At 39.6% G+C, this 16506-nt stretch overlaps 1 protein-coding gene across 1 annotated transcript in view; it reads left to right on the forward strand.

Annotated features, from left to right (window-relative positions):
• nbas (NBAS subunit of NRZ tethering complex) overlaps positions 1 to 16506 on the forward strand; it is a 177459-nt gene that overhangs the window by 21869 nt on the left and 139084 nt on the right. Inside the window, exons 15-21 of the mRNA XM_040018563.1 lie at positions 257 to 532; positions 5434 to 5559; positions 5879 to 6030; positions 6132 to 6269; positions 12270 to 12348; positions 14129 to 14233; positions 14454 to 14590. Coding sequence (XP_039874497.1) covers positions 257 to 532; positions 5434 to 5559; positions 5879 to 6030; positions 6132 to 6269; positions 12270 to 12348; positions 14129 to 14233; positions 14454 to 14590 — 1013 coding nt within the window. The remainder of the gene's footprint in view (positions 1 to 256; positions 533 to 5433; positions 5560 to 5878; positions 6031 to 6131; positions 6270 to 12269; positions 12349 to 14128; positions 14234 to 14453; positions 14591 to 16506) is intronic.

The following is a 16506-nucleotide window of genomic DNA, read 5'->3' on the forward strand; positions in this document are numbered from 1 at the left end:
GGCACCGACGTGTCCATATGCAGCATCAGAAAGTCACTCTGGGCAAAAGACTGTAAATCTGCGGCTCAGTCATTTGGAAATGCGTCGTCTTCTGTTTCACAGCCCTCATCTTATGATCTGGGCCAATGAAACAGATGTATTTTATGTGAAAAGACAACTGTGGCGTTATGATCACTTTTAAGTTATGTATTGGCAGTGTCATTCAAAGTCTTGCGCTTCCACCCTCATTTCAATTTGTCTTGTGTTTGTTTATCAGTGTGAGGTGAAGCTGGCCCAGAAGCGTGGGCGCCTGGAGAGCAGCCTCAGTGGGGGAGCCAGCGAGGATGAGGAGGGAGATGATGGTGGAGAATCTGATTCAGACGAAGAGTCCTCAGCCAAAGCCCGCTACTTTGGCTACATCAAGCAGGGCCTGTATTACGTGACGGAGATGGAACGGTTCGCTCCACCACGGAAACGCCCTCGCACAGTTATTAAGAACTACCGTCTGGTCAGCCTGAGGTCAACCACTCCGGAAGAACTGTACCAGAGGAAGGTAGGAGGCTAACACGGCTTGTAAATAAATGCGCGGTCTGATGAGAAAACGAACTCTTTGGAAGCAATACGTTTGTGAGTGTCACTCTAAAGGCAATAATTTTATTGAACAGGTAAAAGCTCACATTATGCCCCACAGTGAGGATACCCTGCTATTTAGTCAGCAGGGTGAGAGCTAAATTTAATAAGTGGGTAGCAGATATAAGTTACGTGGGGTTTGTCTCTTGAATTTCAAAGACTTCCTCTGAAGCCTGAATCTCTATGGTTACATTTTATGTTTCACTTTGAATTGTGAAAGTGGTGGATCATGAGACCTTTGTATGGCTGCAGAATAAATCCAGCCCCTCTAGTAAATGGCTATCACTGAAAGGCTTGTGATGAAGCCTGTTGAAAAAGATGAATTTCCATTCAATTTTCTGGAGCCATTTATTGTATGTTCATCACTAAACAGTGAATCCTGGCTTTGATGATCCCCCGACTGATCTGTTGCCGATCCCCTGCATGAATCCTCCTGCAGATTAGGGATCTTTGATTCAGTTTACCATGCATCTCTATGCATCATTACAACTGCAGATTTTCCTTTTCACTACTGCACATCATGCATATAAAAAACATGGTCAATTTCCAGCTCGCCTATGCATGCTTATGTCTCAGCTCTGGTAGTTGCCACCTACGCCTCTCTAAACTGTTGCTTTCCAGTGTGCCTTGGTTTTGACAGGTCTGTGGATTGCATTCTCTTACTGTGCACCTCAGACAAGGAATATTTAGAGAAATATCTAAACTTAGACAAACTTATGTGCAGGGATGGATTTCATGACATTTATTGTGTATTTTACTTTATGTTTCACTTGCATTTGTTGCATGTTGTGGGTCTGTATGGCTGCCAGCTCTATTTTGGTAAAGACATTTTGGGACTTCCTCGAAAAAAAAAAAAAAAAAAGTTAATAATTTAACCATAAGAATTGTTATGATATTTGTGATAATATGGTGATTAACTCAACTAACTAAATCCACAAAATCCCAAATCTGTGGCCATCTACATTTACAACTTGCATTCAGAATCCAGTCAAAGCCTCGTTGATTTCAAATAGAAATTCAGAAATTCCTCCACAAATAGTGACGTACTTGCTGCAGAACAGTGATTTACTTGCAAAATGACATAGGTGCTTGGCAACCATGCTTTTATATAGGGAAATAACCAGTAGACAACCAGCTGAGTTGAGTCCACTATTGCAAAGAGGCACATCACACATGAGTTGCAGTCATCGGTGCAGACTGACCCAGGTGGCTGCTGCCGCTCATTTAGGGCTGCTGAAAGTTTTAGTTGTCGAACTGTCCAGATGTCTCTGTTGAAAACTCTCTAGCATGATCTGCCTTTGGTGCATCAGCTGTGTGCTCTGCCAGCAATTAGGATGGTGGTAACTCAGTTCATATCGACAGTAAATGCAAATAACTTTGGTATTGTCAAGGGAACCATCTTTAAAGCTGAACTTGCTATTTTTTGTTTTGTTTTTTTTAAACATTCAGGGAATAGGTGCTGTTTGTAGACACACAAGGCAAAGTTTGACATTTCCCGTTGCAGCTGTGTTAAACAGAGAGTTCTCAGAGTGAGGTCGCACAGTTTTGGTGAAAGTACAGAGTCAGATTTCTCTTACTGTTTACTTATTCATTGCAGCACACGCAACAAAATGCTTACGTGTTTAGGTTGTGAAGAGCTGTCGTCAGTGCTCATGCTGAGGTGCCTTCATGTGTTGGATTTGAAGCCTCAGCAATCTAAACAACAATTCCAGTGCTGATGTGCAGTTCTCTGCCTTGTGTGGTTTTATAAATTCATACTGGGAAAGAAATTAATATTACCTACTTAACACGTCAAATATACTCCATTTCTAATTATGCAGTCCTTTATGTAAGGCCTTTATCATATTAACACTGATACCGAGTCATATGTGCCTCAGTGCTGTGCCAGTTAATCTTTTTTTTTTTCCAATGTTGGATATCACATTTAGCATGAAGCTCTTCATTTCTTTTTGCTACTTAATTTAGCAGCATCTGAAGAACGTCATCTGAATCCATTTGGCCATTGACTGAATTGTAACGGGCTGATCTGCAAAATTGGTTTCTGACTAAATAAATCCTGTGCCAGCTCAGTGAAGTGCTATTGTTTTGTTGGATCGGCTCCAAAGTGCTGTTGAAGAGAAATGAAAACCAAGCAAGATGTTCAGCCTGCTTTAAGGCTATTTTTCAGACAGGGGATTCTCTGAAATGCTAATTGCTGCATTAGAAATATGGCTGTTGGTGCTAGTTGCTACAAATTGCAGCAAAGACAACAACATGCTTTATCATAAAGCCCAGTGAGAGTGGTATCGGCTCTCAACCGGCGCAAGTTTGAGCACGGTTCATCAGTCATTTTTATGACCCATCATCCACTGCCTTCTTCATCATTGTCATCATCATTAGATGCCATTAGTCATCACCATCAATCCTAACAGTGGAGAGTTACAAAGTAATACATCATTATTATCTCTTTGTAACACTTGGTACTAGCAGCACCATCCCAGCTGCTGCTTCTGCTCTCCTGTTTGATTTTTTTTACATTTTTTATTTGTTTGGTTTTAATTTGTACAACATATAGCTCTATAAGTAAAGAGGGAGGGACATTTATTATATGTGTATGATTGAGTTTAATGTGTGCATGGATATGTTTTTGTTTTTTTTGTTTTTTTTGCATGCGTTTTAATTCAAAGTTATTGCTTGTCTTCTATATGCTTAGTTTAATTTGATATTTCAGTAGCTACGCACACACAGACACACACACACGCAGACACTTTCACTCAGTCGCAGAAACCAGAATGACCCGATCTCTCCCCAGAGATTCACCTCAGCCAAGGTCTGTGCTGCAATTGACTGTGAATAGACTCGAACAAGTGATTCCAGGTTATTTCCTCAAGTCAGCCTGTTCATGTGTTTAAGAGTTTGATGATCCATTTGTTGGCGTAACCCTGATTGTATGAGTAGAATACTGGCAGAGCTGCTAACAGTTTTATTAGCTGAATCCAGAGAGAGAAGGAAACATTTTTGATGTCCTCCTACGTGAGGTTTAACTGTGTGGGGTTCTTATTGCCCTCCAGGAACCACAGTCTGGATAATGTGTTGCTTTGTACTCCTACACAGAAAAAGAGATGGATACTCAGTGTGTCTGTCAGCCAGTGTTCTGCCACATATGCACTTAAGCACAAATTGAGTGGGCTTGCAAAAAAATATCCTTTTGATATTGGGCTGAAAGATTTTGTGAGACATTGATATGATAAAAAAAATCTTTTATTATTATAATGTGCTGACATTTATTCCTGGCCAATAAAATATTATTAATAATGACAACATCAACAATAAATAGAAAGGGACAGTAGCATGTGTCCATTTTCATAAAAACTCATAAGACCGTTACAGTTAAAATAGGTGATTGTGCTGTTAAAATGTATTAATGTGGAAGCAGAAATGTTCCACAGAATCAGTTTGTCTGACTTGTTCACTGCTTTAGATTAATATCATCATAATCTGAATATGATTTTTAGCTAGCCTCTGCATGGTAAGTAATATACTTTAGCATGCTAAATAAAACTAAATAAGGGTAGAGCTTCACTTTAAAATACTTACTAGCATGTGTTGTAAAATAGAAGCTAATGTCTGATGAATTTATTGGCAAGGTCATATTATCAGCTGTGTGACAATCTATTGGCAGTGACATTGTAAAGGAAGACGCATAACATTTTTAAAAAGGAAGAGAAACACCCTTCAACCATGCTACGAGAGTTGACATTGCAAGGTCTGTCCACCAGAGGGCAGAATACCAGAGGCTGTTATGAACACGTGATCTGAGCAGCCTGGTAGTGTGTGTGAGTGTAAAACTGAAAATAAGTAACGACACATAGCAAATGTTAGCGTCTGCTTATGTTTTTGGAGTCTGAAAGGAAAAAAAATCTGAATATCAAGGAGTATTTAGATCACCAAACACGGTATTAGTTTTAAAAATCCTGTCTCAGGCAGGCTGTACTTTAAAGCATCCGCTGTGCCGATGGTCAGTTGTGATTGTGGTGTAGCTATTTTGGCTTTTTATTTTATTTTTTTTTTGAAAGATGGTGCTGATGCTTTGTGTCATTTTAAACGGCTTCTGATTTCTCCTTTATGTTTTCTAACTCGGGCTATTTGATTTTTTTTTTCTTCAGATATCCCCAGACATGAAATTCCCTTCAGACATTCTCCTTCTCCCTCTTTAGCAAACCCAATTCAGTCTGTGTCACATTGCGCATTGCTACACTGATTGAAATCTGCATGTTCCAGCTGTTCCTATTCGGTCTTTGGGTATTCTGTGTGCATACAAAAAGGCTGCGGTGTAGGCATAGATTTATTCAATACCTTGACATCCTTGTCCTTCAGTGTAATGGAAAATATGTCTGTGGACAATGCTCCCTCTATCTTTTTTCCCTTTCTTTTTTTTTTTGCAGTGGTATTTTGTAGAAACATATACTTTAATGTTTTCTATTTAATTACATTGATTTAGGAACCCACAGCATGAATCATTTCGATACCCCTGGTATCAGGATTGAATATAGCAGAAAATGAAACTAATTGATCTTTGTTTTTGGGTGCTTTTATTCAAATTTTACATTAGAAACACATAGTTCCTCTTAGTCAGAGGTGCTGCCTGGCCAATTCCAGGACTAGCTTCTCATTATTTCCTTTTATTTCACAAACACTCATCATCATCCCTACTAAATCATTGTTGAAATGCTTGTCTTTCCTGATGATATGGATTTGTTTTAGTGCTGTCTGTTCCACTGTCTGGAAGAAACATTCATAATTAAAGAGCTCATAATGTTTATTGTGTTTTTGTTTATCTCGTAGATTGACAATGAGGAGTATGGTGAAGCCCTGTCTCTTGCCCAGGCATACAGTTTGGACTCTGACCTCGTCTACCAGAGACAGTGGCGGAAGAGTACCGTCAGCATAGCCTCGATACAAGATTATCTGGTAAGACATCAGTCAAAGGAGACACATACGTGTGAGGAAATGAGGAGGAGAGACGGAGGATTGTATCAGAATTTCTGGTGTTAATCACGGTATATTTTGTTGGTTGGCAAGGGGGGAAAAAATTCAGTGCATTTATGTGAATGAGTGGGAGAGGCACACACTTAAGTGCAGCACAAGTCCCCATACTCTATTTCACGCATCATTTTTGCCAATTTATAGCGAATTTTTTCACCCTCCCATCCTATTTCTGTATCGTATTTTATCCCATCATTTCTTCTGAACTCACTCCATCTTCTTCTGTTTCCTGCATCCCACCTAGAGCAAGATCCGCAAGCGCTCATGGGTGCTGCATGAGTGTGTGGAGCGCGTCCCAGAGAATGTTGATGCAGCTAAAGAGCTGCTGCAGTATGGCCTGAAGGGAACCGACCTTGAAGCCCTGATAGCCATAGGAAAAGGGGAAGATGGGGGCAGGTATAAAAACTTCTTCTCTTCACTCACCATAGACTTACTCTGCTTGTCTCATTTTGTTTATCCGCGCTTCTTTTTTCTGTCATTTCTTTGCCGTCTCCCAGGTTCATCATGCCAGGCGACGTCGACCTCGATGACCTCCCTTATGAAGACATCCTTTCAGATGAGCAGGAGCTGGAGATGAAGAAGGAGAGGGAGAACAAGAAGAGACGAGAGCTGCTGGCCAAAGTTGACTTCAGCAGGTACACAGCCAGTCAGACTGCCGCTTGTTTAATCAAACAGCAGATGGACACATAATTGTCAGGGCAGACCAGAAATGCTGGCAGTTTTCCGAATAAACAGAATGTAAGAGAGGGTTCATTTAAACCTCCAGCTAAACTGGTAGTTTAAAGTCGAGCTGGCAAGCACGTCTCTTGTTTTAGTATCTTAGTTACTAAAGCTAATTACAATCTTTTTATTTTATAGTGTGATACTGTTTTTTGACTAAACCATTGGGAGTTTTTGAGATTATTTTTCTACTGATCTTTGAAGACAAGGAGCTAAAACACCAGCTTTGTTCTTAGAAGCATTTGCTGGGTGGGTGGACTCATTTCTCTAGAGAGGAACCTGATGCTGACCTGTGTGAGTCACCTTGTTGGCAGGTTGTTACTTACTGTTTCTAAAGATTAAATTAAGTCATTGTTATTACCTGTATCAGCTAAAATATTAACTGTACTCCAAATGCTTGTGGGGAAAAATTGAGAAATTGTGATTTCAGTATTTAAGGTGTAGACCAGGAAACTGGGAGGAGGATGAATGGGTTAGAGTGCTGCCAGATTTATCACTGATTGTTTGACTGGGTTTCACACCAGAGAGGGGATCATAAAGGCAGGGATGTTAATGAGTTTGAGGAAAAGAGAGAGTGAGAGAGCGAGACAGAGAAAAAGCACTGGTGGAGATTAGTGTGTAATCTGCTGGAGGTAATTTATGCTTTTGTTTTCAAGTGCCCAGGGATAGACTAATGAAAAAGCCTTTAGTGATCACTAATCACCTCTCATAACACACATGCAAACAAATTCACTCATCCAGGTATCAAGAAACACTCTTAAGCTGAATTACACACAACTACTGAAGTGACCAGCCACAAAAAGGATGCGCTGGGTGCATGAGTTAAAGCGCTCGATGCACATTTAAATTCATATCCGTTCTATGTTTTTGCAAACAGGCTTTGTGCAGGCGCACATTTCAATCTTCTGTAGCTGGATCGGGCTTTTTCTTTTGTTCGTACAGTAAGCAGTGAGCCTCCTGACGGCTTTTAAATGAGGAAGAGCACAAACGTCGTAATGTTAATCCTTTGTAATAGCTGCCCTTCACGTCGCTGTTCATTTTTTTTTCCTCCCTTTGGCCATTTGGTCATCTATATCTTACTGTGTAATAAAACTGTTGTGCTTTATTGGAGAACTGCACTCCACTGCAGCTAAAGAAAAGATGGAGGATAAGAAAGAGGACAGAAGAGGTAGTAAAAAAAAATCGATAATGTACAAACATTAAAAAAAAAAACATTACATTAAATCTTCGGTGAATAAACTTATTTAAATATACCAGTTTTTCTCCTTTATCTGTCTTTGATGCAGAATGTCTGCCAGGCAGCTCACACACGTGCCCCCAGAATGTGTTTTTGTGTGAGTGTGTGAACACATTCGGGTTCCCCCACTAATGCATCTGCCCATGTTGCCTTGAGGCCTGCGGCCGAGGCCTGAGACAGATAATAATTCTCTTAATTTCTTTTTAACTACACCACCATTACAGAAATGGCTCAGTATCGATCACAGCTGCTTCACAGTAGTACTGCGTCTGTGCGTATTATGTGTGGGTGACACGCATGTGTAGATAAGGACTGTATTTAACTAGTAAATGTGACTCAGAGTGCATCTTTAATCCTGCTGTGTGTGTGTGTGTGTGTGTGTGTGTGTGTGCTTGAAAGACATAATCAACAAAGATTTTTTTCTGCCTTGCGTCAATACAATAAATTAAAATGTCATCACTTTTAAAGAGGAAAAAATGACTTTTCTTTGTCAATGTTATTGATCACTATGTAGAATTCTTATTCAGGAATGACTTTTTCAATAATCAGACTCAAACGCTCTCAACTGCCCTTTGCTGTCCTGTATAACATTAGTTTCTAAACTCTTGGGGGTCAGGAACATCTAGAAAAGAAACAAAAAACATCTCAAGGATCTTCTTGGCTTATCGTCACTTGACAATGTGGACAAAAACAATTTCATCATAGTCATGAAACACTGGAGCAGCACTTTGTCTTGAAACTGCATATACAAGTGTATGTGGGCTTTGCCCAACAAATCTACATTTGGTTTGTGGATTTGGAGTGAAAATAAATACAACTCGTTACCAGTGGATGTTGAAATCCACCAGGGCTTCCCTTTGGCACTACCTCTGTACATAACTTTTATGGACCTTTTTATATTTTGCAGTATCCAAGACATGGGCGTGTCAGGTGGTGTCAGGTTCGTGTTTGCGCTTTTAAAGACAATGTGGTTCTCTGGGATTAATAAGCCATTGGACTGAGTATACAGTGGCTGGAATAGAATTAGCACCTCCAAATAGGGCACCATGGTTCTTGGCTCACTTTGCGTTGCATCTTGCTGTCTCAAGTGGAGGAGTCTTGGGGCTTTGTTCATAAAGAGAAGAGTGGAGAGGGGAAATTGAATGATGGATTGGTGTGCCATCGACAGTGATGCAGATTTTGTACTGCTCTGTTGTGGTGAAGAGAAAACTGAGTGTGAAAGTGAAGCTCTCAATTTTGTAATTTGTTTCTCTCTCAGTACTCACAGTTTTTTTTTTTCTGTTTTTTTTTCTAAAAACCAAATGAAACGATGGATATTGATATATTTCTCCAGCCCCTTTTGTTATTATTAGCTGTCTCTTGTTGGCAGTGTGTTGCATTTGCCAAAATGCATTCAGTTATCCTGAAACGTAGTGTCTGCCAAGGGCCATTATAACGGCTACTCACACTTTACTCATACAACAAGATAGGCAATACTGCAGTTGTATCTGTGTGTGTGTGTGTGTGAGAGAGAGAGAGGGGAGGAAATTGTGTGAAGAGAGTATTGTCTGCTGCAAGGTGTTTATGTTCTTATCAGGTCAGAGTCGGACCTCAGTCAGAAGTCTAATTTTCTCATTTGTTCCAGCTTTGGACTGTGCTTGTGTCTGTGTGGAAGGCTGTTTATGCTTTTATTGTAGCATCTAGATGTATTAAATATATGTGTGCACATAGATCTTGAAGCAGTTAGTTTCTTTACCTTAGTTTACCGCAGTTATTATTATTTTTTTATTTAAGAGCTATTTATTATAAGGGCAATCTGTTAAAAACACATAAAAACCTTTATAAAGACTTGTGCACTGTGCTGCCTTTTTAGTGTATAGCCAGGTAGGTCCATTTGTTTGTATAACAGTGTATTACAGCACACACTGTTTATGCTGTATCTCAGTGGAATTCAGCTGTAAGATTAGCAATTTAAAAGCAAGAGATGTTGACCTGAATCAAACATTCAGCCATGTCTAAGCCATATTGGTGGCTGTTTCTGCAATACTGCTCTAGCACAATGGTGTTGCTTAAAATTTTTTTTTTTTTTATCAATGACCAGTCTTAAACTGGAAATTATATTCTGTATTTATTATTGTTATTATTATTAATATTATTATTTATAAAATTGTACATTTTATTAAAAGATATATACATAAAGTCTGTATACAGTAGATACCGTTTTACAGTACTGACATCGGCATGCTTACAGCTTCTTAAAGCTGCTACCAGCACTATGGAGTTATTTCTATACATGCATGTGCAGCATGTTTCCTACTCCGTGCTTGACTGTGGCCGTGTTTTTTGGGTCTCACTCATCATTTCTCATCCTCCAAACATGGTGGGTGGAGCTTATTCCTTATTCCATCTGACCACAGCACCTTCTCCCAAGCCTTCTCTGAATCATTTAGATGTTCACTGGCGAACTTAAGAAGAGCCAGGGGGACCTTGTGGGTGCTGCAGTATTTCAGTACATTGGACTGTGGTCCCGGCTGCCTTCAGGTCATTAACAAACTCCACCAGTATAGTTTTGGGTTGATCCGCCACCTTTCTCATCATCTTGGTCTTGCATGGAGCTCCAGACCGAGGGTGATTGATATTCATTTTATATTACTTCCATTTCCAGTTAATCACTTTTCAGCATTTGATCATTTTTTTTAAAAATCGTATTTTCATAATGAAATAAATTAATCATTTTACAATGCCCCCCAAACTGCAGTAACTTGGATGATCTTCTATCTCTTAAACAACTCTGAAAAGAAAGTGTTCTGCTCCTCATATCCACCTTTACCTGATATACTTTACCTCACCAAACAAAAGCAGGTGCAACAGATTTGTATAAGAAAAAACAAATGCCAGGTACTTGCATAATTTCCCAGCAAATTTAGGATGTCACCAGTTCTAAACATTCTAGAAAAGGTTCAATGTCAGCAGCAGGGTATTGACCAATTTCTCTTTTTGATTTGTCGCCATAATTGCTCTTGTAATTGCTTCAGTCTTTTTTACTGTTCACAGAGGCTCAATTCAAGCTGCTGTCTTGTGGCTGGCTCTGAGCTTTGGATAACATTAGCTTTAGCCAATTTTCCTTTTATTAACATCTTCAAACTGGGCGTATTCATCTGGGTGAAGGTGATTTAAGTGTTTCATTAGATTTGTTGTTACGAATGTTTTCGTGATAGTTCCCTTACGGTTTATGGGCTGTGAATGTTTAATCCTTTGACATGTTTTTTTTATTTTTGGCATAACATTGGTTAAATACTATTCAAAGATGAGCAGAGACCTGCTGGAGTGCCAGTGTCTCAGTAGTGTTGCATATATGTTGTGTATATAGAAAAGGTTAAACGATAAGAGATCCAAAAGATATCAAGTAGCTACCGAGACATTTTACTTTAAATAATATCTACCTGCTCAATAAAGAAAACAAAGATGCCCACAGGGTCAGTAATATCTTTAGAACATACTATATCACTTATAGCATGGCTAACAGTACATTTTGACACATTCTGTATTATTGCATGTCATTTAATAAACTATGTCAGAGTAATAGAAGAGCTTAGTCAGAACTCCTCTCAACCAAATGAAGTTACAGAGATATCCTGTCACCTCCTTTTAGATTTCAGGGCCTTTCTTGGAAGTTATCATTAAGCCATCATTCAAAACCTCAGGAGAGCAGATGGCTAAAATTGCTTTCTAACATCTCATCTCTCCTCCTTCCCTCGCTTGCCACCACTCTCCTTCCTCCATCTCCACTTTTCTTACGTTGCTCTGAAGAAACGAAGCACGGCAGTAATTACCACTAGTACTAGCACTAAGCCGGCGCTCTTTGATGTGCCAGAGTGTGTGTTGAGCCAGTGTTAATCTCTGTTAGTCTGTGTAGAGGACCCCGATAAGACCCGATAGCGCACTCTGTAATGAGGGATTTGGGATTAAGACAGCAGTGGAGAGGTCAACTCCCCTGTGGTCACATCGCAGTTGATCCAGGTCAAGTTTATAAGAGGGGTTGCACCCTGCTTCACCTGGTTGGATTGTTTCTTTGTGAATTGAACTTGGAGGGTGTGTGAGCATGTGGTTAAAAAAATGTTTTATTTTACCTTATGTGTGAACCGAGGGGGTGCATCTGACCACTCCTAGCCTTTTTCAGCCTTGCACTCTCTTTCTTTTGGTTGTACCTTGAGTGATTGAGTTTTAGGTAGAGCCTATATAGCACAGTGCCTTGGTGTTTGTGGCCATCGTCGTTATTTATGGTTGTGATTAAATGACATTGAAAATGGATTTGGTTCTCACTGGGCAATCGCTCACCTCATTGACGGCTTGCATCCTATACATAACACCTGAATGAGTGGCTCTTGTGGTCATAAGGAGTTGATTTGTTGCTGTTGGAAAATGATTAGGTTTAGAGGGCATGGTATGGTATTGTAGTCACCAGTCCCCAGCCTTATTATATAGGTCCCCGTGGGCTTACTGTGTAAGGTCAATTTACAGTTAATTTAAAGCTAGGGTGTGAGTTAGTGCAGACGACAGACTGAGCTTGGCGTTTGATTTGATTGCAGTTAATTTCTGTAGTCAAAGTCATTGTGTTGGAGGTCTCATGTCAATTGTGTTAAATTGTTTGTGCTGGTATGGTGCTGATTTGCGTGTTTAAATATGATTGCATGCTTAGGCTGACTCTGGAGCAGAAGGAACTGTGTCGGAGCAGACTGAAGCTTCTCTCCTACCTGGACCGGCTCGCCACGTATGAGGTAACAGCAATCAGCCCTTTGATTTAATGAACTCTCCACATTTTCCCATGTAAATGGATTTCATTAGGATTGCAACTAACCACAGTTATTCTTATCAATAAATTTGCTGTTTACTTTTTCAGCCTGTCGAGTAATTAACTCGATGCATGTTTGAAGACTAAAGAGAATCTCAGTAAATATTCCTTTTGGGAGAGCTGGACCCAGTGAACTTATTCAACTGTTGCTTAATATTCTGTTGTTTAGCTGGGGCATAATATTCTCCCGAACAAGAAACTCATTAATTGAATTTCCAATATTCAGCCCCAACACTTTTAATTTTATTTACATGTAATGAAGAAATTAAGTAAATTGAGGCTCTGCGGATCAACAACGCAATATCATCTTCCTAGAATATTTAAATGCGATGCAAAAAAACATTAATTGAAAAAAGTCTGGTTTTTTTTCATCATATTTAAAACTACTGCGAGCAGTCACTTAACGGGTTTTGATAACTAAACTCAGGAGAGACTTCAGTGGAAAGAGATTGCATTTGAGGAACCATTAATTATTATTACATTTGTATTAAAGTAGAGTTTATTTAATGAATCTAATATTAATGAAGAAAAAACTTTGTTTTCATTGTAGTTTTTATTTCATAGTTGTTTTCCTACTGGCAAACTAATGCGTTCGACTTTAATGAGCAGTCCGTTCAACACTAATAGGCTTTTCTCATCTGCCATCTATGAATATTTATACTTAACCTCCAATTTTTTTAAATTGAAATTATGTCCATGAAAGACATTTTAAGTATGTGAAGAATTTATAGATGATCTGGTAAAAAGCTAGCACTGACACTGAGAAGTATTATTTTAACTTCACTACTAATAGGAATCCAATATCACTGCTTCAGCGCTACATAGATGGATAGATACGTGCTTAAAGCAGACACTTGCAACTACTTAAAACTGTGGATTTCAGATTCACAGTGAGTAATGTTAACATGCAGACCTTTATCACGGATGAACAGGACCCTACTCGCTCCCATACAGGAGAGATGAGATTTTATCCTGCTAGATATTCGACTCAGACAGAATGACGTTTCTCTCTTCATTCGGACATTGTCATGGTAACTGCAGTACTCGTCAGATTCCTTTTGCCCCGATGCATTTTCTCTGGCTGTCTATGAATATGATATTAGCGTTTTTATCATCCCGACTTGGGCTGGCTCTGTCTGCATAGGACCCCATTCAAAAGCTATCCATCAGACACACACACGCCTCACACACTCTTCTGCACAAAGACACACACACACACACATGCTCTGGCATAATGGATACTACAGAGATTTTATAACCACAAATACACATAAATCCCTCTTTCCAGGACAACAAATGGTCCATCCTGACATATGCTCACACACACACACACACACACACACACACACACACACACACACACACACACACACACACACACACACACACACGCACTTAGATGACTCCAACTAAAAGGACAAGACAGCTGTAAGCCACAAAAATTAAATAGCATCTCTGTTGGCTTTGCTTTAGTGCCTTCATTGGCAGTCACATCTTCTACTTGCACTTTCCCTCGCACTTCACTTTACTCTGAATTCCTTTCCACTCATAACATTTATTCTGGAAAGATAACCCTCTGACTCACAAATTTCTTTTCATGAACTGTGTGTGTGTGTGTGTGTGTGTGTGTGTGTGTGTGTGTGTGTGTGTGTATGTATCTCTCTCTGAGTATTTTCTTTCTTTCTCTCTTGCTTTATACTTTCCAGGAAATACTTGGCGGGCCTCATGCAGCGGAGGACAAATACGATGCAGACTTCTTCAAGAAGTTCCGAAGTCAAAACATTGTTTTGTCAGCAAGAAACTACGCCAGGGTAACCTTGGCCTCACACTCCTACAGAATGTCTCACTAATTATCTCTTTGCATCTTTTCATTTTAACTGTATGCGTCTTTGTTTGGAGCTAGGGATGTGACTGATTCTCTACTTTAGATCAAGCCTGCGATTTGGTTAGCTCGTTTAGACACACACGAGGGTAAAATCGAGGCACCAATTGACATTAAGCGTTTTCTAACATACATTTTTTTGGTCACAGGAGAGCAACGTGCAGGCTCTTGACATTCTTTTCACATATCACGGAGCAGAACTCCTCCAACATCGACTAGCTATCCTTGACAACTTTCCGGAAACCACCTCTCCACACGAGTACACCACCTTGCTGCCGGAAGCCTGGTAAGACGCGCACAAATACGCACTTACAAGAAGGTCCATGTGTATTTACTTTATACAGACACAAATGGTTTACCAAGCGCTGCACTCTTGCATTATAGATGGGAAAAACTCATTGAAATGGTGTGATTTATTTGTCCTGCAAGAGTAAATGGAGGAAGCCTTTCTGTGTTGACTTTTGCTGAGACTCGGAGAGAACCAAATGAAACGACTCACTGAAAAATCATGTTTACTCCGAAAGCTAGAACATGCATTTGAAGCTTGGTGTGGTTCAAAGTGATATGAGCTTCATAACCAAATATCTGCAAAACAAATATAATCTGTAGGCAGGGACAAGATTTTTGGTACCTGAAATGCACCCAAAATCCCTGTGATGTCTGAGTTGTATTGAAGAGTCATGTTTGTGCAAGCTTTGCATGCAGGTAAATAGTCTCCATAAAGAACAAAAGTAGGATTTCATTTTTACTGAAGGAATAAACTGGTCTTGCATGGGAGTGCCTTACTTTGCATGTAACAATATTTACGCGGCTTTTGTGTTGTGTGCTAAAGTGGCATCCACATGGACGACAGGACTCAAGGTTTCCCAGGAGAAGAGTGGATTATAACAATATGCTCGGAGTCGGTGGTTTAATTTTCTTGTTGCTGATGAGACACGAGTTGCTGTTTCCCAAACCGCTGAAGCGAAGGTGTTGAAGTAATCCAAATGTATTCTTTAGTCCCCTTTTACAACAATTCACACTCTCGATATAGAAACTGCATTGTTTAAAAAGAAAAAAGAAAAGTATACCGCCACTGGGATTTGCACCCTTTCTAATGTCAGAGAATCCACAGTCACACCTTTGTAGAATGCAAGAGTCGCACATCCCTCTACATTTTAAATTAAAATGACCTAAAACTGGAATCACACCTCAGTCAGAGCGTGCACTCAAGAGTCTTTCTCACATTCTCACAGTGGGAATTTTTGTCATTAAAAAGCACACACATACACAAGTTTATTCTGTCACTGCACACATGTACGCAAAGCGCCGCAGCTAACGGGCTGGCAGAGACAGCAATGAAATAAGAGGAGAGAGACTTAATTGCTACTTCTAAATTTACATTCAAACAAAGCCGAACACCTTCAAATGATACAATACTTGCGTGAACAAATGCAATTGTCTGTTATTACAGTGTTATTCCCCCTGGTTTTCACTCTACACTGCCTGTTTTGTTTTGTTTTTTGCTTTGGGCTTGGAGAAATGCTGAATAGGAGCGAGGAGTGATGGAGGGTTGTTTTGGAGGGAAGAAATCATTCCTCACCTCTTTATGGTTCACTAATAGCAGTGACTGGATTTACTGATGGGCGCAGCCAGTCATTCACCGTGCCTTTTTCCTTAAATCGTAACTCGTTTTTCTATTTAATCCTCGATACTTCATTTTAGCTTCTGTGAAAATCTTTACAACCCTGCATCTAAAAAAGTACGATGATAAAAGGTAAATGCACAAATGTGCAAATTATCCAAACCATATGTGTAATTGAGTACAAAGGCATAAGAATGAAAATCATTATTTTATTTTTTTTATATGTACAATATATTTGAGTCATTCTGATTCCAGCAACTGTCCAAAAAGTTGCTACAGGATTAACAAACAAAAAAGGCTGGAAAATTATCTAATCCTTAAAAAGGAAAATCACCTGGTGGCGCATTTAGCAACTCATTAGCTCAGTTGTCAACAAGTTGGCAAGAAGAAGAGGCAAAATCGTTCAGAAATAAAGGTGGGAGTTGGGGTTCACCCCACTCTTTGGAAGATTACATGGTCAGATAGTTCAGCAGTTCAAAGAGATCATATTCTTTGGTCTAAAATTGAAAGGAATTTGAGGATTTCATCATCTATGTATGTCTTATCATTAAAGGATCGAGAGACACCAGAGAAATTTC

Source organism: Simochromis diagramma, unplaced genomic scaffold (assembly GCF_900408965.1).
Source record: "Simochromis diagramma unplaced genomic scaffold, fSimDia1.1 OVJJ01000802.1, whole genome shotgun sequence".
Classification (NCBI taxonomy): Eukaryota; Metazoa; Chordata; class Actinopteri; order Cichliformes; family Cichlidae; genus Simochromis; species Simochromis diagramma.